The sequence below is a fragment of the Aegilops tauschii genome, unplaced genomic scaffold (genome assembly GCF_002575655.3).
Source record: "Aegilops tauschii subsp. strangulata cultivar AL8/78 unplaced genomic scaffold, Aet v6.0 ptg000641l_obj, whole genome shotgun sequence".
NCBI lineage: Eukaryota > Viridiplantae > Streptophyta > Magnoliopsida > Poales > Poaceae > Aegilops > Aegilops tauschii.
The window spans coordinates 1065-25071 of record NW_027332876.1 but is presented as its reverse complement, the minus strand read 5'-3'; the positions used below and the strand labels follow the sequence as shown (position 1 = coordinate 25071).

The following is a 24007-nucleotide window of genomic DNA, read 5'->3' as shown; positions in this document are numbered from 1 at the left end:
TTTCTAAGAAAAATACTCATAATTTCTAAAAATGTTCATAATTTTAAAAATTGTTCAGATTTTCAGAAAATGGTTGACATTTCTAAAATGATTCGCTATTCCAAAAAAATCAACAATTCTCCATGTTTTCAGAAAATGTTTTTAATTTCAAAATTGTTCAAGATTTCGGAAAATATTCATAGATTGTTTGCATTTTCAAAAGTTGTTCACTTTTACAAAAGAATGTTCGTATGTGAACTATGATCTTTTTGTCCACCATGTGTTTGGTTTTTTCAACGAACTCATTCATTCGGTACCTTTTAGCACAAATTATGGTTATGTTTAGTTGTTTGATGGATCAGTTGGACTTTATCTATGCTCGTAGTTCAATTATGCTGTGGTGCATTGAATAGTTTATGTTGCTTTGAAATGTGATGAATTTGTTTCAATTATTTGAGCAAAGGTTTGAATCGATTGGCAAAATAATTTTTTGAGAGATAAAGCTATAGGGAACTTGCTAGATGAAGAAAAGTATAATCCCCTGAAAATAGTTTTTTTTGGATGAGGAATACATTTTGAAATTTTAGGATAGGGAATCTGCTATAGATGCTATTATCTATTGACGAGATATAGTGTTGCTAGATGTAGCTTGAGCTGACTTGTGCATTGTCGGATGTGCCTCTATAGCTAAGATGCACGCAACCACAAATGAATAATTTAACAAAATAAATAAATATAAAAAACCGACAAGTTGGCAACAGTAAAGACGTATGAGTCTGAAACTATGCCAATGTCGAAGGAGGAGGTGGACCAGTGCGGAGATTATGATGTCATACATGTCACTACTAGGAAAAGGGCTATAGCTAATATGGACATTAATGGCGCACCACATACAGGTGCGCCATTATTGACATATTACTAATGGCGCATCTGATGTGTGGTGCGCCATTACTAGTTTTGAAAAAAAAAATTATTAGCAGTGGCGCACCACATGATAGCGTGCCATTACTAATTGACATAGTAATGGTGCACATGTACAAAGTGCGCCATTACTATGTGTATGACTGCGTCAAACTTAGTAATGGCGCACTTTGCATAGGTGCGCCATTACTATGTCAAACTTAGTAATGGCGCACCTACACAAAGTGCGCCATTACTAACTTTGACCAAGTCATACACATAGTAATGGCGCACTTTATGAAGGTGCGCCATTACTAACTTTCTTTGCACCCCCTGGATCGCCTTTTCAGTTTTAAAATAACTAAAAGAAAATGATGGAAATGTCAAAAAAATAAAATGTGTGTGTGGACATGGCGGCCGGGGCAGGAGCTCACCGGCGAGGCGCGGCAACGGGGGGCAGCGACGGGGACGGAGACGGGCGGTGACGACGGGGATGGGGACGGGGCGGCGACGACGGGGACGGGGACGGGCCGGGCGGGGACGACGGGACGACGGGGCGGGGCGCGGCGACGAGGACGACGGGGACGGGGACGGCCGGGCCGGCGACGGACAGCGACACGGACAGCGACGGGGCAGAGGAGAAAGAAGCAGAGGGAGAGATGAGAAACTGAAAAAAAAATTTGAAGTGTTTTCTTATATAGAACACACCTTTTAGTACCGGTTGAAGCCACCAACCGATACTAAAGGTCTGTTTTGGCCAGGCCAAGCGGCGGGAAGTGCCCCCCTTTAGTACCGGGTGGTGGCACCAACCGGTACTAAAGACCCCCCTTTAGTACCGGTTGGAGCCACGACCCGGTACTAAAGGGTGTGCGCTGCCAGGCGAGGGGCGCAGAAGTTTAGTCCCATCTCGCTAGTTGAGGAGCGCCCAGACCAGTTTATAAGCCCCGGCGCGGGCACTGCTTTGAGCTCCTCTCAAAAGTAGGCCTTCTGGGCCTACCTCTCCTACTCTGCATGTGGGCCTACTGGGCTTGCGGGCCTGCATCCTGGCCCAACTACAGGTTGGGTTTCTAGTCGTATGCAGGCCGCTCTGGCCCAGTAGGTGGGCTTTTTAATTTTCTTTTTTTTTGCTTTATTTTTTTTGCTTTATTTATTTTTGATTTGTTTTTTTGCTGTATTTAGAGTTTTTTTGTGAATATTTTTGCTTTAGGTACAAAAAATTACAAACTTTCTGTTAGTGCCGGTAGTTTACAAATTTGAATAGTTTAAATTTTGAAATATTTGAAATTTGTGTGAATCACTAGTTTGTGAATAACTTAACTTTGAAAATAGATTTTTCAGTGATTCTTTTTTCTTATGTTTAATATTAGTGTGTTTTATCATTATATTCAATTTGTTAATGCTTAGGTTATTTAAAAAATGAAATGCCTTTGTAACAGATGAGTTTTCGTCCGAAACCCTGATACTTCGAAAGAGATTGTCCATTTTGTACACGAAGTGCATCCAGTTTTTGCGGTAACCCTCTGTACTTTTTTGCACATGCTATGTGGGTGAAATTATGATACCATGCCAACTTTCAACCTTTTCTGAGTTCAACTTTTCTTGCCAAGAAAGATTGGGATCGAAACAAAAAATGAGCGACCAGTCGACGTCGAAAACGCACAACTTGATTAAGGGAAACGATGTCGCAGACACCACAAAAAAAAAGAATAAGGGAAACGATTCGGTCCGGTCGACCGGCCGAACCCTCCGCAGGTCGCTCGCGCGCTGTTAGATTGAGGCAAAGATCTAAGGAAAAAAAATCAGAAACAAACCTTAAACTTGTAAACGATTGCTAAATTGAACCCCAAACTTTTAATCCCTGAAATCAGCACACTGAACTCTTATTCCGGCCTAGTTTAAACCCTGAGTGGGTTTTTGAAGGGATTGTCGAGGTGGCAGCAGAGATCATTGGGTGCGGCAGGAGGCAACTTGGCCGCCCCACCAGGGCGAATTGAGTTTTTCTTTTATGTAGTGCGCGGCTTAAAAATACCGAAAAATGTAAGACTCACAGGGAATCACACTTGTGATCTAACGCTGCTGAACAACTCCGGCTAACCACTCTAACTGATGACTGTTGGTGATAAATGAGAAGCGCGAAAATATTTAAGCACACAACATAGTGTCGAAATTCAAAAACATTTTCTTGAAAATTATCAACAATACTGAATCCAAATATTCTTGAAACAAAAAAACAATATTTCAATTTAGAAACATTTTTGCAAAGTTGTGGACAACTTTTGGAATTATGAACATTTTTTGAAAAGCAACAACAAATTTGGAAAACATGAAGCATTTTTGAAATCCCCGGACATTTTATAAACATGAACCATTGTTTAAACGCTAACAAATTTTTAAACATGAACAAAAAATTTAACTGAGAACAATTTTTTAAAACATGAACATTTTTAAACATAAAGTTTTTTAAAAAATGTGAATAAATTTTGAAACCTGAGCAAAATTTTAAAATGCGAACACTTTCTAATTTTTTAAAAACTTGGAACAAATTTTGAAAGTTTTTTTGCACTTTAAATTTTATTCAGGTTTCAAAAACTGTTCATAATTCCAAAAAGTTGTTCACATTTTTGCAAAAAAAATTGGAATTCTTATGCTTTTAGGAATATTCTGATTTCAAAATGATTGAAAATTTCAAGAAAATGTGGAACATGTTTTGAAATCTGATGCCACGTTGACAATCCCTGTAAACACGCTCTAGGTTTAAAATAGACGGGGATCAGATTGTTTGGTGTGCTGATTTCGAGGATTAGAAGTTCAGGCTCGATTTAGCTTTCGCCTACAAATTAAGGTTTATTTTGGACTTTTCCAACAAACAACGGTTTTGACACTCCCTGGTGACACGTTTCGTGTGATGTCCATGCGCCGCCCAAGGTCCCTCTTCATCCTTATCTAGATTCTATACCATACCATAAATAAAAAATCGTATTAACCAAAGAAAAATAGGCTCGATTTGGTTTCTATCAGCTTGGTTTTAAAATGTACAGAGTCAGTGGCCCTATTCACTGCTCTTCGCGAGGAGAGCTCCTATAAGACACTCTGTGCGTCAAAATGACGGAATGAATCATAGAACGTCCGCTATGGGTCGGACCATTCCGTCCGCTAGCAGTGACATTGTCGTCCGCTGGTATTTAGTGATTTAACTAGATCTTTTTAATTTTACTTGTTTTAAGGATGTTTTTTTACTTTCTTTTCTATAAAAACGGGAAAATTATTATGGTTTCAAAAACAAACACGAAAACTATTTAATTTTAAGAAAAATAAACATTTTTTGCCACTTTTACAACATTTTTATGAAAAACATGCGCATTTTCTAGAAAATGTTTTGTGAACAAATTTTTTTAAGTTTTTTGAACAATTTTAAAAATTCTGATTTTTTGAGATCTTGATTTTTCCCCTAAAAGGAAGATTTTTTCTTTTAAGCACGACCACTTCTGAAATTTTCTAAACTTTTTTTTAAAAGAAAAAATCCTCAAAAAATCAAGGAAAATGAACAGATAAATGAAAAAAAAGAAAACTAAAAACCAAGAATTAGAAGCTTCCAAAATCTGGAACGTGTAGACGCACTACCTAGCTAAAATAGGATGGACGACTCATGTCCACATTGCTACTCGTACACAGACAAAAGGAGGCGACCACGTTCGAGTGCCGTCGGCGCTGCCACTGGTTCCCTCTCCCTTCGCCGGCCACTCCGATAGCGGGAGGGAGGGGGAACCTCGGAGCTGTGCATCGGATGGGTTCTCAATAGGGTTAGTGTTGAAGGAGATGATGTCGAGGCTGTTGCGGCGGCATCGCGTCTGAATAAGTTTCCTCGGGCTCCGTTCGCGATTAGGTGGGGCTCTTGCATTCGTCTAGGAGCCAGCGGGGTCGAAGATCCCCGGGTTTCGTTGAGGTCGCGGGCTATGGTGTCTGGAGGTCTACTGACCGGTTTAGGCCTTGGATGGGTGGTGGTTGTGTGAAGACAAAGATTTTTCCTTTTTCGTCGGTATGATTTTCGGTTGCCGTTCTTCCTCTTTCTTTGTGCTGCTACTAGAGGGATATCCCGAGGACCAAGCAATCAGACAAGCACGTCACCAAGATTTGTTAACGATGTTCACCATCATGGCTACATCCCGGGGCCCGACTACGGGCGCTCCTCCCCGTGACACCGCTACAATACCGCACACCAGCCATCCGGGCGCCGGCAGACGCCGCCGGCTCCCCCTGTGTGCCTGTGTTATTATGTTGGCATAGGTTACATCGTGTGTCTACTCTCGATATATATGAGAGGCCTAGGATACAAGTGTCCTATTAGGACACAACTCCTACCATGTCTACACACAGTTTAAAAAACCAAGTCCAACTGTAACCTATCTTTTACAATAATATTCGACACAACTCTAACAACTCTACCTTGGCGAATATTCTCCAGCACCTTGAATTCATCCATGCATCGAACTTCCATGTACATTGCACTTGAGATACACCATGAGCACTGCTGCTACTCCTAGACTCCATGTGACTCCACCTGCAACTGTAGTCCCTTCTCGTCCTCTTCACAGTCAGCACTCGAGCAAAAATTAAGTTCTTCATTACTCTACTTTGGGCTCCCAATTTCTGGAGTATCCACTCAACGCCATCACACACCGACCACTGTCTGCATGAAAGTGAACAACTTACATATTGGATGCTACATATAGGAGTTACCTAAACTCAACGTCACTGCTCTTTCTTGATTCCTTGTCTAAAACTTGAAGAAATTTCACCGTCGCCCTTTGTCATCATGAGTCAAATTCACAGTTGTCTCGTCCTTATTCCGGATAGTCTCTGGCATGTCCCACAACTATAGCACTCCGCCTCCTTCTGTATTTGTCATCCGCACTTTGCCATGTGCACTGAAAACCACAGAATATACGGCCATGTACTCTCTCAGCTTTTGACAATTTCAGACTTTCCGCGACTTTCTCAGATTCTCCATGGTCAACTCCTGTCCATCAACCGGCACCGATAGACCCAGTCACCAACTAGAATCCGGTACTCTCCAACACTGCTTCAGCACCCCTGCACACTTTGTCTGACCACATGTCTGACCACTAGTGCCTTGGCCTGTCGTTGTGTCCCGTGCTTACCGCATACCTCGCCGCTATCACCGCGTCGAGCCTCTGCTGTCCCGATCGAGTCTCAAGGGTCGCGAACCCACACCACTTAACCCCCACTGCAGAGAACCATCGATCATCACTAACCGATGTCGAGTATCACGTCTCCATCAGACCACTGGTAACTAGTCTGAACCATGTGTCTCTCGCTATCCCGCTGAAATAGGCTTCGACTGTCCGAATTCTTACGTCATAGCCCCTCCATCAGCACAGAGTGTAGTCATCCATCAGACTCCAGCTTCACCTTCAACATGACTCCATGTAGCTGGCCATGCTACCCCGCGCCCCGTCGACTTCAAGCTCTCTCATGTGTGCACCATCTTGAATCAACCCCGCGACATAGTCTGTCGAAGCCGCACAAGCCCTCAGGTATGCACCACATGTTTCCACGCCCCAGAATTCGACCACCATCAGCATCACGCGCTTATGCCGTCATCACTGAAATCACCGCCGTCTTCTGCTTTGACCAACATCCCTGCCGATCCGTCAGACTGTCACTGTCCAGTCCAACCCAGCCGAAATTATCCGACTACAACCATGCTCCACCCTGCGTCGTGTCGCCCGCACTTCTCCATGCATTGCTTGACGCCCTGTGTATGCATGATCCACATGACACGCTTGTCCACGTCCTCCGTTGCCTCTCCACACGCTCCAAGCCATCTGATCAAACCAACCTAGCAAAACTTTCATGCAAACTTGAATCTGACAAGTCCCTCGTCTGCAAATTATTATGCTCGTGTTTGATTTATTAGCTTCTCCGCGCACCTAGCAGAAAAGAATCAAATCCTTTCGATCCATGCCAAACCACTCTTGTGCACACGTGTTGGACCTAGCAACACTTTGTTTTCTCAAAACAAACCACGTGTCTGCACAACACCAAGCAAGGCACACGTATACATGACGTACACGTCCAGGATCAGCAGCACCGCTACCTTCTCGGCCACCCAGCACCTGGGCCTGCAGCCGTCCCGCAGAAAACCAAAATACAGCCGTCCCGCAGAAAATTCCACGCCTTGGCCCGCCCTGGTGACTGCCTCCTGCGACGCTCGCTGCGCTCCGTGCCCTAGCCGCCGCTGCTTCAGATCCGACCTGCCGCTGCCTTGGTTGCTTCCGATTGCTTCCAAACCTGCTGCTTTGGCCTCCGTGTCACGACCATCTGACCTTCACATCAGACCTTATCTGCTGCGTACCGTCAGTAGATCGGAATAGAACACGACGCCTCTCTTCAAGACCGACCATCGGAGCTTTTCCTCTTGATCAACAACGATCCAAAACCTCTTCAAAACCTTGCTCATGATACTACTGGTTAGAATGAATCCGAAGCGCACCATCGATCTACCGAGGATCAAGCAATCACACAAGCACATCACCAAGACTTGTTAACGAGGTTCACCATCATGACTACATCCCCGGGGCCTGACTACGGGCGCTACTCCCCGTGACACCGCTACAATACCGCACACCGGCCACCCGGGCGTCAACACGCGCCACCGCCTCCCCTGCGTGCATGTGCTATTATGTTGGCATAGGTTACATCGTGTGTCAACCCTCGATATATATGAAAGGCCTAGGATAGAAGTGTCCTATTAGGACACAACTACTACCTTGTCTACACACAGTTCAAAAACCAAGTGCAACTATAACCTACTTTGTACAATAATATTCGACACAACTCTAACACTTTGTATTTTACTACTTGTTAGAGTGCTCTTTGTTTTTCTAGTTTTTTGTGTGTGCGTTAGGGTGTGCTTACTTGTACGTGTCAAGGACTATGTATTACTAGTAGACTGGCCGTGCGTTGCCACGGGCTTTTGAAATAGTTTGCAAGAGTTACATGTTAACATTCTAAGGTCTCGCCCCGTCGTAGATCCAGATCCCCACCACTGATTCCACCCCGCCTAGGCCGCCGCCTACCGCTGCGCTGCCCCATCACGTTCGCCTCCGCTCCGGTCGCCCCGACCCCGCCCGCCTCCTCTCCGGCCGCCTCCGCCTCCGGTCCATCCTCCTCCCGGCCCCGCTCCATCCGCCTCCTCTCCGGCCCTGCTCCGTTCGCCTCCTCTCCGGTCCGTCCACCGCCCCGCTCCGTCCGCTTCTGCTCCGCGCCGCACGCCGCCGCCCCGCTCCGTCCGCGTCCGCCCCGCGCCGCACGTCGCCGCCCCGCTCCCCGCTTGGCCGCCGCCCGCTCCCCGATGGCGCCGAAGAAGACGCCGAAGGGAAAGTCCGGTTTCTTCGGCATGAGGGCGAAGCCCTCCGGGACCTTCGGACTGGAGTTCTCCGATGCCGGGCAGCGTTGGTGGCTCGGCACGTATCCCACCGCCGATGAGGCTGCTTGTGCCTACGACGTGGCGGTGTGGCGTGCCGGACGGCCGAAGACGGATCTAAACTTCCTGGAGGTCGAGTCCCATGCGGTGGCGGAGTGGCTCGTGCCGCAGGGCATCCGGATGGAGGAGATGCCGGCTAAGAAGGCGAAGAAGAGACCGGCGGTTGTTGTCGCTCCCGGCGAGAGCAACGAGGCGACGATGGCTTGGTTTGCGTGATTTGCAATTTGCTGCAAAGCCATCTCTAATGAAATGCTATTTGCTACATTTTTAAATAGGAAAATTATTATGATCAGCCAGCCATAACTCAACAGACCAATCTCTAATGAAATGCTATTTGCTACATTTTTTAAATAGAAAAATTATTCCGATCAGCCAGCCATAACTCAACAGACCAATCCGAACCCACATTTTCTAAAGTAAAAAAAAATCCCTTGATAGATCAAGATGCCAAAGTGTCGTTTGCCCGACTGCTATGTTCCTATACATGCAGAGCAAATTAATTTTCAAATCAAGGAATTAAGAAAAGGAAGAATATCATGATGTTCGTGGCACTTGCCAGGTCTGCCATGCTACCATGGCATCGTCTTTTTAGTCTCTACCCACATGCCGAGTTGAGAAATAATCTTCAGATATACCCACTGTTAACACACTCATGTACATAATGGCCCTTGGCTGATTGATTTGGCTGGCTGTTAACACAAGCACACAACACACAAAATCAGTCAATAGCCACACGTATGCATTGTTTACTTTATTCCAATTGTGATGCAATCGTGACACCTACACGCCTCGTCCGCTCGCCCGTCACGGTAATTGCCTACTCGCCGCTGGTGCCAATTGCTCGACCTCGCCACCGCCGCTCACCACTCAGTCTCCACCGGCTGCCCATTGCCTCTTGCGCCACCCGCGCGCTCGCTCGGCCCAATGCTGTTGATTGGAATGCGGGACCGAAGGTAATCCATGGACAGGTTTTAGTTCTGCTTGGCATCAATCTTTGGTACTTGTCAATCCATCTAACACAAAAAAATCGACTCTCAGACAGAAAAGTGATCTAACTCTATTGATGAGCACAACAGTACATACCATCCCATCATGATGTTGCCATCTCTCACACTTGATGATTACATCTTGTTATTTACAACATGTACACCATCGGGCGATTGCTTTATTAGAAATATATTTACACAATATGATCAGAGCAACATCAAGGAGTCGGATGCTGGTGCACAGATTCTCCTCAAATTCCACATGCAACCCTTGTAGAGAAGAACGACAGATTTTCCTTAGGTGATTTTTGACCGAGCTCCTACAGAAAAATTCAAAGAAATCATGAGGAGCATGGAGCCAGGCAAACTAATCAGAGTAAATCATGAGAGGAGAAGCCTCTCAACCTACTACAGAGAATCGAGTCAACATTAATTCGTGTAAGAATTAAACCGTAATGTAGATCAACAACCCAGCAGTTGATAAAATAACCCTGACACAACCCATTAATACAATATATGGTCACAGGAGTAGATTGAGATTGTGCAGATATCATGATCTACGAACCGTATCTACGAATATTGATTGCAAAGTCACAAACAGAACCTCCTCACATCACAAAACAAATGTTTCATCAACAGAAACTCTAGCGAATGCCAATTGGATTATAGAAGTAAGATAGAGACATCGAAAAAAAGAAAAGATAATTCAAAGAGTATATATTCTATTTTCTTACTTGACATCACAGAGAATGCAAGTCAAAGATATTGCGATACATCTTACCCTTCTATAAATTGACTGCAAGGCACAATCCCCAGCAAAATATACAGAATGAATTGCTCCTATGGTCCAAGTATTGCATAAATAGTTATATACAGACTATTCAACAGTGAGCATAAACATGGCATGTACTACCAAAATCCCTTGGATATGGAGCTTAGTCTGCATGTCTATTCGTCTTATTTCCCTAGTACAATGCCCATGCGTTGCCACGGGCCTTTTAATTTTTTTTTGATTGCATACATAAGCATAATGCACTTCCATTTTCACATGTATAGAAAAAAATTACAGTAACAATCGGAAAATGTACTTGATGCAATGTATTTTCATTATTCCACTTCACTTGCATCTCCTAGTAGAACGCCCGTGCGTTGCAACGGGCTATATTGACGACTTCTTTTTTTTACGTCAAAGCACTCTTCTTTTCTTCCATTCTTCCTTCCCCCAATTAAAAATGTTTCTCAGAGTAATATGTGAATGGATAAATTTACAACGATACTAAAATATGAAGGACTAAAACCATATTTATGGAAGAACATATTTCTACAACACATTCGACATGAAACTTATGGTGTTTGATAGATTGGATAAAACACGATGCTAACTTAGCACCAAATCTCATTGATATTTCAAAACATGGTTGTCGTACCATTGTACCTGAAAGATCTGTCTCCCCCTTCCTCGCTCCCTCTCTAGTAGCCGTCCCATGAGCCGGTCGTCATTGTTGCTGTTGATGGCGATGACAACAATGAGGAGGAACACCACAAGAGCTAGATGTTCTTGACCTCTTCCCTATGGTAACTGCCGCCTCTGCATTGGGTGTCATTCATCAACACCACCGCTGCGCAAGCTACTACTTGTATAGAAAATAAGAAGATAGAAACTTTGTGTGTTGGGTGGGCTTGAATTTGAAATTATAGCCTTATAGGAGGAAAACTTATATGAAATATGCTACAAAAATATCATCTTGTGTTTAAAGCCATGGAAACAAGATCTTTAATAAGGCCATGAGAAGACATGTGCAAAGCAACATAGTACTAAGGTGACTATGCTTTGCCATGGATTCAAGAAAGACATGAAAGTCCAGCTATAGTAATTTTCTCCTACACATTATGTGTAATTTAGACATAGATCTATTCAAGTCCAAAAAGAATAGTGATGAACACTGATTTATCACAATTTTAATCACAACACCTGTTTAAAAGATCCAGGGAGAGAAAGAGATCCATCCGGGGAGCAAGCCTGTGTCGTTTATGATGGCCAAAGTGCAAAAGTAAAAAGGAAAACGACCAGCAACACCACCACAACCCAGTTCTCCTTCTAGCACCGCGTGCAATGAAGAGGGTCTGAGCTTGAAACAACAGCCTCGTTGGGTCTTTTTTGTTGCAGCCGAGATGTAGGGGATTGCAAGCACCCTGCCTAGAGGATTCCAGAATGAAACCTGCAATATATAAAGGCAAACAGAAAATCATTAAAGGCAATCTTAGAGGTGCAAAATCATCAAGCTATGGATGCCCTCATAGAGAGACTTCTTGTCATCAAAACCGACAAGGTACAACTTGCGTACTCACACAGCTCCCACCGTCTAATTTTACTTTTTACCAATCCAAGTTATTTTTAAGGCTTCATTGGTATGCTGCAAAATCACACACATGTATAGAAATTACCATTACAATTTGTGTGGCATTCATAGAAGTTACTCCCTCCATCCCATAATATAAGTGTTTTTGACTCTAGTATAGTGTCAAAAACGCTCTTATATTTTACGATGGAGGGAGTAGAAAAAAAATGCTAATCCAGTTTAGCTTGATTGGTTACCTTGGTAAACCCACATGTCATTGAACTTAATTATACCTTTTCTAATTTGGGAAGGAATGGGGAAAACATTTGTAGTCTGCACAGTTGTTATATGTAGATGTATTGTCTACCCAACAAAGGCCTTTTTTAGGAGAAAGGCAGGAGCTTTGCCCAATTCATTAAGAGAGGAAAATAAAATTACAGAATGGCCCTGTTTATGAGGAAAACAAGGCCGAAAACCACGCGATTTAAAAGGGAAAATTGTGCAAAGCCCCGAAAAAAGAAGAGAAACAAAAAAGAAACAACAATTCCGACATCAGCCAACTCGAAACTATACCACCAACTTGCCCACACCCCAGAGATGAGTGGATGAACTCTTCCGAGATGCCTTCAAGAAGGATAACGACGCCCAAGGGCGCCGCCGTTTCCCTCCTTTTCCCGCTAGGATCGGAAATCCTGTATTTTCCATATCCATACAATCGAGTCATTAGGTTTCTGAAATAGTGTAATGGAAAAAGAAGTGCTTCGAATCATTGCTATTTGACTCGGACCTGTTCTGAAAAAGTCGAGGTATTTCGAATTGTTTGTTGACACGGACAAAGTAAGTCGCGGTCATCGACCCCCTTCGAAGACTTAAGATTTCGCCCAGAGTGACCCACAACAGCTGGCAGACCTCAGGAGATGGCCGCCCACACCAACAACCCCCACGGCAACCCTTAAAACCAGCAAGCCATGGTCTAGTGAAGAGGAGGAACTCATCGATGACAACTCCAAAGAGGAGGGAGCTACAACGCCATGGTCGCTGGTATCCTTCAACGCCCATCAAACCAAGACTTTCGTCCTAAGCCCCTCGACCTAACCCAGCCCCGAGGAAGGAACTCAGCCACCGCAGATCGAGAGCAAGCCAAGACCACGCTATACGGGCAGCAGCAAACCATGACCACCAGTTCCGAGAGCCCTTCGATCGATCCGCACGACCAACATGGAGGCGAGTCAACACCAACGCACAACACAACACAACCGAGCCTCAGATACACCACGAAAGCCAAAGCTCACGCAGTAAGCACGGCCTGGACGCAGCCCAACCATGCCCATGTCACAGTATCCAACGGCCAGCCCCATGGCCGGAGCGGACAGATCGGGACCGCCATGATCTGAGCCTTCGAGCCCGCTCCCGGGCAGCTGCCCCAGCAACCGAGTCGCCCACGCCTCCTAGGCCACCCACCTCACCACATCCGCCGACGCAAGAGGCACGACACCGCGCTGGCCGTCGCCCTCCGCTTGCCGCCCGCCCCATGAGCTCCCCAACTCATGGAGGACACAACCGCGGAGAAAAGGAACCGTCCCCGCCGCCGCCCGCTCGGCGACGGTGAGGGGAGGAGGGTGGGGGTCGCCGGGCTTAGGGTCGCCCATGGGGATGGAGTGACATGGGGCTGGTCGGCATTTCACTGTCTAGCTGTTTTATCATTTCCAACAAAGGCCTTTCATGCAATATAATTGGGCTATTAAGTTCTAGTATCGATCATACTGTGAGAACAACAAAAAAGAGCATATTGTATACAACGCCACAATAATGATATCATAGACATACATAAAAGTACATGTTAGTACCTTGAGCATTTTAATCCCTTCCTCGTACGTTAGCTTCAACGTTTTCTCTAGGTACTGTATATAAATTAGAAGAAGTTGAGACAGTAAATTAAGCAAAAGCACACATATAACAACACAAAACAGTAAGGAGTAATGTCTTACCTTCAGAGGTTCAAATGGATACTGCCTATTTATTGTCTCGAGTTCCTTCTGACAATTTTCATTTGGGTGTTTGAATATTGCTACAATTAGCAATCTATGATATCACAAACCTGAAAACAAAAATCAGTACTTGGTCAGCATCGCTTCAATAGACAAACTAAAGAATTATTTCCTCCAAATCTTCCTTGCCTCAAAGTAGTGCTTCTTAATCTCCATTTCTGCATCCAACCCAATAAACTCACACAGATGCCTGTGAGTGTTTGATTTTTCTGATCTAAATACCGGACCAGCCTCAAACACGCGCCCAAAGCCACCACAGATGCTCATTTGCTTGTATGATTGTGGAGACTGCGCTAAACAAGCAGGCTGGTAATTGTACACCAGCTTGAATGGAGATGCACCAAGTTCACTTGATCCACCAATCAACTTTGGACTGTGGATCCCAAGTCCGAGAACAAAAACTCGCTGAAAGTCTGCATGTGTATCCAACAATCATGACATGTACTCCCTATGTAAAGAAATATAAGAGCGTTTAGATCACTTCTTTAGTGATCTAAACACTCTTATATTTCTTTGAGGAGGGATTATGGACCAAAAGAAGAAAATAAACATTGCATGCTACAGAAATGGATAATAAAATCTATCTGCATGAGATGCCACATGAATGTCACAAACATAAGCATAGTTTCGATGCACACTATCTCATGTTGCATGCTAAATACAGGTTTGTGCACGTTGCCTTTTGCTGGTAGATGGAGATACTAAGATGAAAAAATGGTCACACAAAAATTGCTTTTCAAATGTTAATATTACCAAGACTAATCCATGAATAAAATGTATGCAACTATGCACAGTAAAGATACTTAAAATAGTTACTGTACTAAACTCACTGATATAGAGCTATCAAAACCGGAGCCAAAGCTCAAATCTTGAACAACGATCAAAGCAGACTTCAGCCTTGTGGTTGCCGCATAGGCTCACCACACTGACAACACCAACTCTCTTCCGTCTTCTCAGTTTCTTGACAAAAAATGATACTGCTATTTGCACATTAGGGAGTAAATTATGCTTCAAGCATTCCTCAAACCAAATCGGCAATATGTAGGCTTAAAATATCAGCAGGCATCCACACAGATTTCTACAGCTGAAATATAGTGTTGTGATTTGTGTACCCATAATGCAGAATAACCTATTGTTCTATTTGGTGGTTAAATAAATAAATATTATTGTTTTTGGCTAGTGCCGGTAGAGCTACTAAATGATAGTCAGTGTCACTGTATATTTCTAAGAAAGAAAATTATAAGACTTCATTGGTTGTAAATAACGCTAATTGTATTGGTTGCCACCAATGTCGACTTGAAAAGAAAATTATGGAGCTTCAGTTCATATGCATCTAGTCATATAAAAAAATAAGAACACATGCTTCAGCTCCTGTTAGTTCAGTCACAAAAAAAATCACCACCAAAAAACAGAAGACAAAGTATCATTGTTATATTTGTTGACTTGATTGATTACTGTAGGTTAACATAGCCAACTGGAATTAACCTGCAATAGGATAAAAGAAATTAAGATTTGAGACGTGTGTTATAGGGTTCATAGAAGAGAGAAGAGGGAGGTACCATAGCAAATCATTGGTCGCACAGTTTGACATTCAACTTTCCATTTGCCAATGAGACCTCAGGGATTCATATACATAAACGTTGATTGATATATCAGGTCCAACTCCCTGTAACTCATAAAAGTTACTGGGAAGTCAACTAAAAAACAATTCTCAGTAGAAGCAGACGGCTTACCAATAAGGTGGACCAAAGGCCTTTATACAATCCTCTACCACTCTCTTCTCTACAAATTGTAGACAACGTGTGAAAGATGCCCTTGTAATACCTAGTGGTTTTCTGCAGAATTTTATAGACATGAAAGTTTAGCTTACTAAAACCTGTTCCTTTGGTCTGTAAAGCTGCATTGCATGAAAGCGTTAGGTAAAGATGCTCTAAGTTCTAACTGGAAGTTATATTGATTGATTGATTGGCTTAGTGTTATTCACAAATCACAAAAGGAAGAAAAGCATCACCTGTGTTGTCAGGTGATTTCGAACAACATCCAATTGGTAAGTTACAGATGCAGGTGTCACTCACGCTAGACCACCACCAAGTAAACATATAGACACTAACATAATTTGGGCCGTCCATTCCGTGAAGCTGCAACTATATTTCGAAATTTATAAACCTATAACAAAAAAAATAGTCACGAGAAATCTTGCAAGTTAACATACTAAAATTCATTGCTGAACTTTTTGTATCGCTCATATCAATAGAAGCTGATGGCGGAATAAGAAAATCGATGTACAATTTTGACAAGATTGCCTTTCGAATATGCCCAAAACACTTCTTGTCGAACAACCCACAAAGCCATGTGCCATATACTACCCTTCCTTAGAGCTGCAACATCTGAACGCATACCTGCCACCTGTCGGATCAGTATGCCACAAGCTCATACAACAAACTTTATCATCAGCATATGGGTTATGTGACAAAAAAATTACTGTATTCAAGAACATTTTCAAGAGATTGCAATTTTGTAGCTATGAACAGCATATGGTACATACAATGAATCCACAGCCAAGGTTTAAGTTTGGACCATGATTGGACAATACAGCGCAGAGTGTTGTAAATTAACAACAATAATAATAGGCCATGACTGTCAACCAGAGATATATTGTTTGGGGCAATCAATTCAAAGCGAGGGAAGAATATATATATATATCACATTCAGGGAACTAAGTTGATATTATCAGCATCCAATTCCTTTGAAGAATCTATATATGTGCAGTGTGAAGGCAGAAGGAGCACAGCAGCACCATGAAATAGAAGAGAAATATTCCTTCACGCTCACAATCCGTGCACACGAGAACGCGGGAGATAAAAGAGGGGGCGGAAAGCCTATTACCTGCAAGAGGATGGAGAGTGGCGAGGATCGAGATGCAGATCTTGCCGACCACGCCGGCGAGGTGTGCGACGGTGATCCAGCCAAGGAGCCGCTGCGCTTGGCAGGGGAAGGCCCCGCCGACGCCATGGAAGAGGACACGGTGGCCGCCGCCAGTCGACGGCATCGGGGACCTGGCCGATATCAGCAGGGCCTGGATATCACCTCCATCATCCCAGACACGCCTTCATGGTGGGCATCCTCACGGCCCCTTGAAACCGCAGCAGCTTCTCCTTGCATCCCGTCGCCAGATCATAGCAAACTGCACACACGCCCGAATCAGATCAAGATGCGGAAATAACCAAACCAGAAGAAGTGGAGGAGGGATTCGTACCTGGTCGAGGCCATGGACCAGAGGGTGATCTGCGGCGCCCACGCCAGATCGGTCATCATGGCCGCGGGCGAGGGAGGCGGCGGCGACCTCGTTCCCCGGCGGCGGCGGATCCTCTCGGGGTTGGGGCGTCTCCTCTCGGCGGCGGTGGCTCCTCTCGGGGCTGGGGCGTCTCCTCTCGGCGGCGGCGGCGGCTCCTCTCGGGGCTGGAGGCTGAGATGAAACAGATCGAGATTGAGGTTAGTTTTACGTGCGGGGTGAGATACGAAAGAAAAACCAGACCAAAAAAAAACGACGAAAAAAAACCAGACGAAGGTGGGACGAAAAAAAACCAGTCGAAAAAAAACCAGACGAAAGTGGGGGGACTATTCAACCAACTCGTCCATTAGAAGTAGAGATTTGATGATTTGAATACAAGCATGCTTTCTAAAAAAAACCAAAACTGAGATGGCCCAGTCCAGCCACTCGCTCGTAGGCTCTATGTAAGACTCGATATTAAGTCGCAATGCGCGGTAAATAGAAAATGCTCCTATTTTGCGCTTTAAGGGCCAGGTTGCCACAAAAATGGGCACGGGCCACGGCCCACAATCCTCTGGTTCACTCCTGCTGGCTTGGAAAAGAATGCTATCTTTTATCATTTTCAGTTTTGAAAAAGTTGGTGAAATAAAAAATTCACGGATTTAAAAGATTCATAAATTTTCAAAATTATGACAGATTTGGAATAATGTTCAAAAAAATAAAATACTCAGGAATTTGCAAAAGTGTTTACGAATTTTAAAAATCACAAAATTTTAAGAAATTTTCACGAATTAGAAATATATGATAAATTAAAAAAGTTGTGTATTTAAAAGTAATCAAATTTTCTAAAAAACACTACCGAGAGGAAAATTTATAATAAAAATAGAAAAACAACAAAACCAGGAGAAAAAAGAAGAAAAAAAGCGTGCACACGCCCTCACGCCCGTCATGAGCTGCCAATTGCTAGGCCCAATTAGAATATGTCTCCACAAATATGGTCACACTCGGTCAATAATTTGGTGGAATCCCCACTGCATACACACAAATGGCACTCGGAAGTCTTTAAATTTTCAGTCCATCATTTAAGAATTAAAAATTTCCAATCTTTCTCACAAATTATGCAATACTTGAGCAAGTGCCGGAGAACAATACAAACCTATCAACTCAAGAGCACCGTTGGTGGCAATTCGATGTTAGTTGTGCTCCCTTCAAGCATCTCGACAACTCTAGTCATTGTTGGACGATCTGTAGGACTCAACTGTATGCACCTCCCTACCACTATCATCTTCCTTACAATCTCTGAGGTCCCTCCATTTATCTCGGAAGCACTAAGACAATATTCATCTAAATGTTCATAAATCCATTGTGGGAAATATTGGCTGGTAGATTCACTATTTTGGCTGATATTCTTGTCCCTTGCCCCAACCATCTCAAGAACCATCATTCCATAACTGTAAACATCAGACTTAGTACTTACTGTTCCAAATTGCTTCGAATAAACCTCGGGGGCTATATAGCCTATTGTTCCTCTTGCACCACCAATGGAAATAACACTTTCTTTATTGAGGCACTGCTTGGCTAGTCCAAAATCAGAAATCTTTGGACAGAAATTTTGATCCAATAGAATGTTGTGGGGCTTGATATCAAAATGCACCATGCGGGTATTGCATCCTCTGTGGAGATATTCAAGTCCTCGAGCAATGCCCACTGCTATATCAAATAATTTTTCCCAACCTAAAGTATTTCCACCTTTAGAGCCATCCTTGAAGGCATACTTTTCAAGTGAACCATTAGGCATATAGTCATAAATTAATGCCCTTTTAGATCCTTCCAAGCAAAATCCTAAGAGATTAAGAACGTTAACGTGAGAAGTTCTACTAATGCTAGCTACCTCATTGATGAAATCCTCCCCATCAGTCTTGTAGTCCTTGAGTATTTTGACTGCTATCTGACGACCATCAAAGAGGTCGCCTCTGTAAACAGCACCAAATCCACCTTGACCTAGCTTTTCAGCAAAAGATCTCGTTATTCTTTTCACTTGGGCATAAGTGTACCGTTTCAAATGGACAGTTCCATTCTTTTGTAGGATGGACTCAATCTTTGCTCTCTCCTTTGATTTCCTTTTGGATCCGTACTTCCTGTAGCCCAACCAAAATGCAAAAAGAAGCATAAGTACGCTCGAGCTGCCTGCTATTGCATCTGCATCAAAATTTTGGAGGGGAAAAGGCATCAAACGGGGAAGTAACTTCTACAATCTTCTAGTTAGTGATTGCATCTTGCAAAATGTGTGGAAATATTCTAGTTAAAGACCCTTTTGGCAAACCTATTTGTATATGCGTCATAAACTCCAGAATTAACCAGTGTGTCAAGAACTCGTGCACTTTTCAAATAAACTGGACACAACTACTAAATACATACAATTGAAGCAGAGCTTGTTAAAGGACGGACAAATATATTCCTTTTGTTTATCGTACACATTTGAACAGAATTAACTTGCTATTCATCTACTAGTCTAGCACATTAGTAATTTCTGTTACAGGAACAACCACTGTTGTTTTCTCTAGAATAAGAAAGGCCGTTGTTTTCTATGCATAACCATTAACCTCTGAGAGAGATAAGTTTATACATGAAAAATAAGGGCCAGTTCTTATTTTCTCAAGAAAAGATCATCACTTGAAGTTGATCTTATAGTGACCAATAGGGAAGCCTCTTGTCAGTTTTAGGATTAGTGGTGATGAATTCGTTTTGAGATCAGATTGGTGTGATTGTTCAGGTGTCATCGGCAATTTCAGGTCAGAATAGTCAATGCCAATGTGTAAGCGAATACTGTCAAGTGACGAACACAACTTAACTAGTGTTCACAGGAGAAGATGTTGATGATCTACTTCTGAATAGGTCACGGTGCTAAACAGATGATATTATCAGCCACGGATGGATTTGTTTGCTGTCAATATGCTAAGCAGTTCAACACACATCATTCATATGGATATGTCTTGCCCACAACCATAAGGTGGTTCCTGTCGAGCAGTCCCGTGAATAAATCAGTTAAATCCATCTATGTGGGTGTTCGCCAGAAATAAATTGGTTCAAGTTTCCAGTGCCAACTAAGTCGAGAACAAGTAGTCCGAGGCAAGGTTCCTGGTTCAAGATGGGTTTCAGTTTAACCACTAACCTGAACAACTTTATTCAAATTACAGGCATTGCCACACCTGAAGAAACGTGAGGGAACTGACGATTCATAGTTAGATCTGACAGGCTTGATTTACAGCGATCAGAAATGCTCGAATGAGTAGCAAGATCTTCAAACCGGATGAGTAGTAAGATGTGTCATCGAGGATTGTTTGAGTTTGCATCTGACAGATAGAATGGACAAGTTGGTGGTTCAAGGTTCAAGCAGTCGACAATCGGACATAATTAAAAGAGAACTAAATGAAGTGGAATTCCAGTTTCTCTACCTTAATTAGACACTAAAAGATCTACAGCTTTGTAACACATAGAAGAATGTCAAGGTGTCAAAGGATTACCAGGAGCTGGAGCCAATGGCCTGAACCATACTAGATCAAGAAGATTGTAGTCCCCAATCAGTACTGGATTGATCCGAATTGTATGCAGGCTAAGAGAATAATTCATCGCAGTAACTTGTTCGGATGAGAAGCTATTTCCAGTGTGGGGAGCTATGTCCATTGTCATATTTAGCCCAGAAGTTCCAACAACATAGAAATTTACAATCTCAAACTGAGTAACCCGCAAGTTGAGATGTGACGCAAGCTCCTCAAGAAATTCGTTGCTCCAATTTGAATTCAAGGAAACATTGTGAAGAAAGAGCACAACTCTTACCGGGTAAACACAATGGCAGTTCTCGCTACCTCGTCTCTGTACCATGTTCGGAGCACAACAGCCTAGTGAAACAGAGAGTGAATTATATAACATATTTGACTGTACGACAGCGCATCTAGAGCAAATATCAGGGTGTACTAACATACATAAGTATCTATGATTGATGTCAAATGTTATCCATCACCATTGATTATTTATGAAACTGCTACCAACCATTTCATCAGTCACCATTCCAAAATGATGGATCAAAACATTATGCTTGAACTAATAAAAGCTAACAAGCTTATATAATTTACAGCCAGGTAAGAGTGGTTTTAAATAGCGCGATATAGCTCTGTTATAACACGCTATAGCGTTTAGAAGAGGTACTGTGCTAAGGCACTTTGGTCCAAATACATGAACACACATTTTAAATAGCGCGCTATAGCGTTTAGAAAAGGTCCGCCGCTAAGAGGCATAGCGTGCTATTTAAAACTATGGGTAAGACAATTGATATTACGATCAGTCACATGGTGCTACTTTCCCAAATGAGGAAGATGCAGATTAGATTAAAATACACAAGTATCACCTTTTATGTAATTTGTAGTCATGTTTGACATGATGAAATCATTTGGAATTAAATTATTTCAGGATCTAGGAAAACTTGAAAAGTTACCATCGTATGGAGATAGTGGGGGCTGCACCACTCCAGAAGGAGCTGTACTAGTATTCGAAGCTGCATCAGGGAGGTCAGCATCCACATGAGCAGGAACCTCTTCTGCTGAGCGCCTGTTGTGCTGCATCGAAGGATCGAACAGGTCCAGTGAATCAAAAGAGAGTTCAGAAGCACCCGAGATGGAGCTATAGCTCGGCGCAGAGATAGGAGAGTGCACAGATGATAGAGCTGATGGTGATGAATATGGCTTCTTTTGTCTATGCTGACTCATTGCAATACTTGTGACAACTTTGGTTTGGGATACCATGGGCCGAACTGAACTCCATTCTTGTGAAGCAGACATAATAGGAGTGTGAGTGTCAGCCTTTAGAGCCGATGTTTTGGCAATCAAATCAGCCTTATTGATAAATTCCAGAGCCAATATAACGACCAAGAAATTAAATAAAAGTTTCCTTGGAGCATCTTCAAACAGTCCTGCCAAGAAACAGTACAACCAACCAATCAGCATCATCTTAATTAAGATAGGGGTATGCTGAGAAGTGCAACTAATTGATATGAACTCACATATCTACAGAATTAGTGTGAACAGCCCATGGTCCGCATGGCCCATTAGTGTCAAAAGCGCTCTTATATTATGGGACGGAGGGAGTAATACACAACCTGCCTTTCTAACTAGTCAGGTCGAAATGTTTTCAAGACCATCTACCACTAATGCAATTTAACTGAGTTGATGCGAAATGAGGCTAGAGTACATACTTTTAATTTAACTGAGTTGATGCGAAATGAGGCTAGAGTACAGACTTTTTTTTTAGTACAGAACAGACACACTTATGTTTATCTCAAAGCGATGGTGAATTAAGGACACTCAGAATACTTATCGTCTCGATTGCCTCCAAAGCATTCCTTATTAAGCCAATAATTAACTAGTTCTCTCTAGAAACAGATCTACCTACTGAAGCAGCACTATTTGATAAGAACGGTTAAAAAAATACAGTGAAGTGTTCCACCAATGAGCAACGGATCTTTTGAGCTAACTAAAACCACGACAAGTATTTTTTAACGGCGGGAGTACTGAAGCAGGGCTATTTAATAAGAACGGGCAAGAAAATATAGTGCAAATGTTCCATCAAAGACACGGGTTCATGGCATGAGACAATTCTAAGCTCTTGAAGCATTCCCTGATTAGGCTCCCGCTACACAGCAAAGCAAGGGCAGCGCAGGAGCTACTCACCTCCACCATTCCCACGACTCCCAACCGAGCTCCAAACGATTTGGACAGTGAACAAGCGGGGCAACGAAGATCCTAGAACAGCCACCACGGCGAACACTGAATTGCCGTCACCTCACACCCCCACAGAAACGCTAAGCAAAGTCCGACTTTCCAACAGGTTTGTCTGCTCGAGCGCCAGTTTCGATCACGCAATATAGTCGTTTTTTTCAGCGCGCGGCTAATCTAGCGCATCTGTTGGAGATTCTCTAACGAAGCAAAGCAAACAAGACATCAAGCACGGGTCCCGGTGTTGCAACGCAACCTTGGAGTGAGCTCAGATAAGGGGAGTCTGGCTTACCTTGTTCAGCGCGGCACAAGGCATGCCCGGGCAGCATCATCTCCTGGCGCGGCGGCGGTAAGGACCGGCGCCGGCGACACCTGGCTACGTTTACAGGAAGCCGGAGCCGCGCCGCGCTGCGAATTTGTGTCTGCTTTCTTTTCCTCTCTGCTATGACTCAACCTATGGTGGGAGTTTGGTAGGAGAAAGAGACTTGGCAGAAACAAGGGAGCAGGTGGGAGAACGCGGACGTTCGGTGTTCGGCCGCGTTGGCCGGCGCTAGGCGCCAGCCGGCTGTAGATATGAAATAATCAGTAGCCGCGTGAGGCGTGACCCTCTATCAACCTTGGGCAATGCTCACGCACGCATCGCGCATCACTACCCGTGCGGCCGTGCCTCCCTCTCGCTCTCATCGACTGCACGGCACCATGCTTGCGGCATCTGGCATGGCAACATCGTCAAAATCCTCATAGTGTCGCCTCGCAGCAGCAGCGGTGCCCGAAGTGAAGAGCTCGGCGGCGGCGGCGGAATCGTGGTTGCGGCTGGGGTTGTTGGGGGCATTGGCGGGCGTCAAGCAGTCGCGTCTATGCCCCAACAACTCTCATCGCTCGCAGCGGAGGAAGGTGGGCCGGTCATGTACACGTGGGTTCTTCTTTTTTTTTTACGAAAATGTTAACGCCCACACGTGTGGGCGTCTGGCAACTCGCCCACACGCATGGATCCTCGTCCAACCAATTCTGCACGAATCTTGGCGCGTTTTAGCAGTTTTTGTGTGCCACGTAGGACTAAGCTGGTGTGTGGGCATTCATCCGGTCGCCCACACGTCCTTTTTTCACCACACGGGGGCTGGTGTGTGGGCGTTTATCACTTCACCCACACGCCCGTCTCCTAGCCCACACCCAAAGCTGGTAGTTGCCATGTGTTTCTGCAGGTATATG

The 24007-nt window shown here is 43.8% G+C and overlaps 1 protein-coding gene across 1 annotated transcript; it reads right to left on the bottom strand.

Annotated features, from left to right (window-relative positions):
* Window positions 1–9450: 9450 nt before the first annotated feature.
* Window positions 9451–23723, bottom strand: LOC141033033 (LEAF RUST 10 DISEASE-RESISTANCE LOCUS RECEPTOR-LIKE PROTEIN KINASE-like 2.3). Its single transcript, XM_073506261.1, has 5 exons — window positions 23091–23723; window positions 21523–21996; window positions 20555–20929; window positions 17016–19229; window positions 9451–16943 (listed from the first exon to the last, which is right to left on the bottom strand). Exons 1-4 carry the CDS (start codon window positions 23128–23130, stop codon window positions 18190–18192), a joined length of 1929 nt encoding a protein of 642 aa, XP_073362362.1. The 5' UTR covers window positions 23131–23723; the 3' UTR covers window positions 9451–16943; window positions 17016–18189.
* Between the last annotated feature and the right edge of the window lie 284 nt (window positions 23724–24007).

Bases quoted from the DNA above. Each gene is read 5' to 3' on its own strand.
- LOC141033033 (XM_073506261.1), bottom strand. From the start codon at position 23,130: ATGATGCTGCCCGGGCATGCCTTGTGCCGCGCTGAACAAG. The intron at 21,997-23,090 runs GTAAGCCAGACT...GTTTCTTGGCAG, and splicing joins CTTGTGCCGCGCTGAACAAG to GACTGTTTGAAGATGCTCCA. The intron at 20,930-21,522 runs GTAACTTTTCAA...CTGTTTCACTAG, and splicing joins CCCACTATCTCCATACGATG to GCTGTTGTGCTCCGAACATG.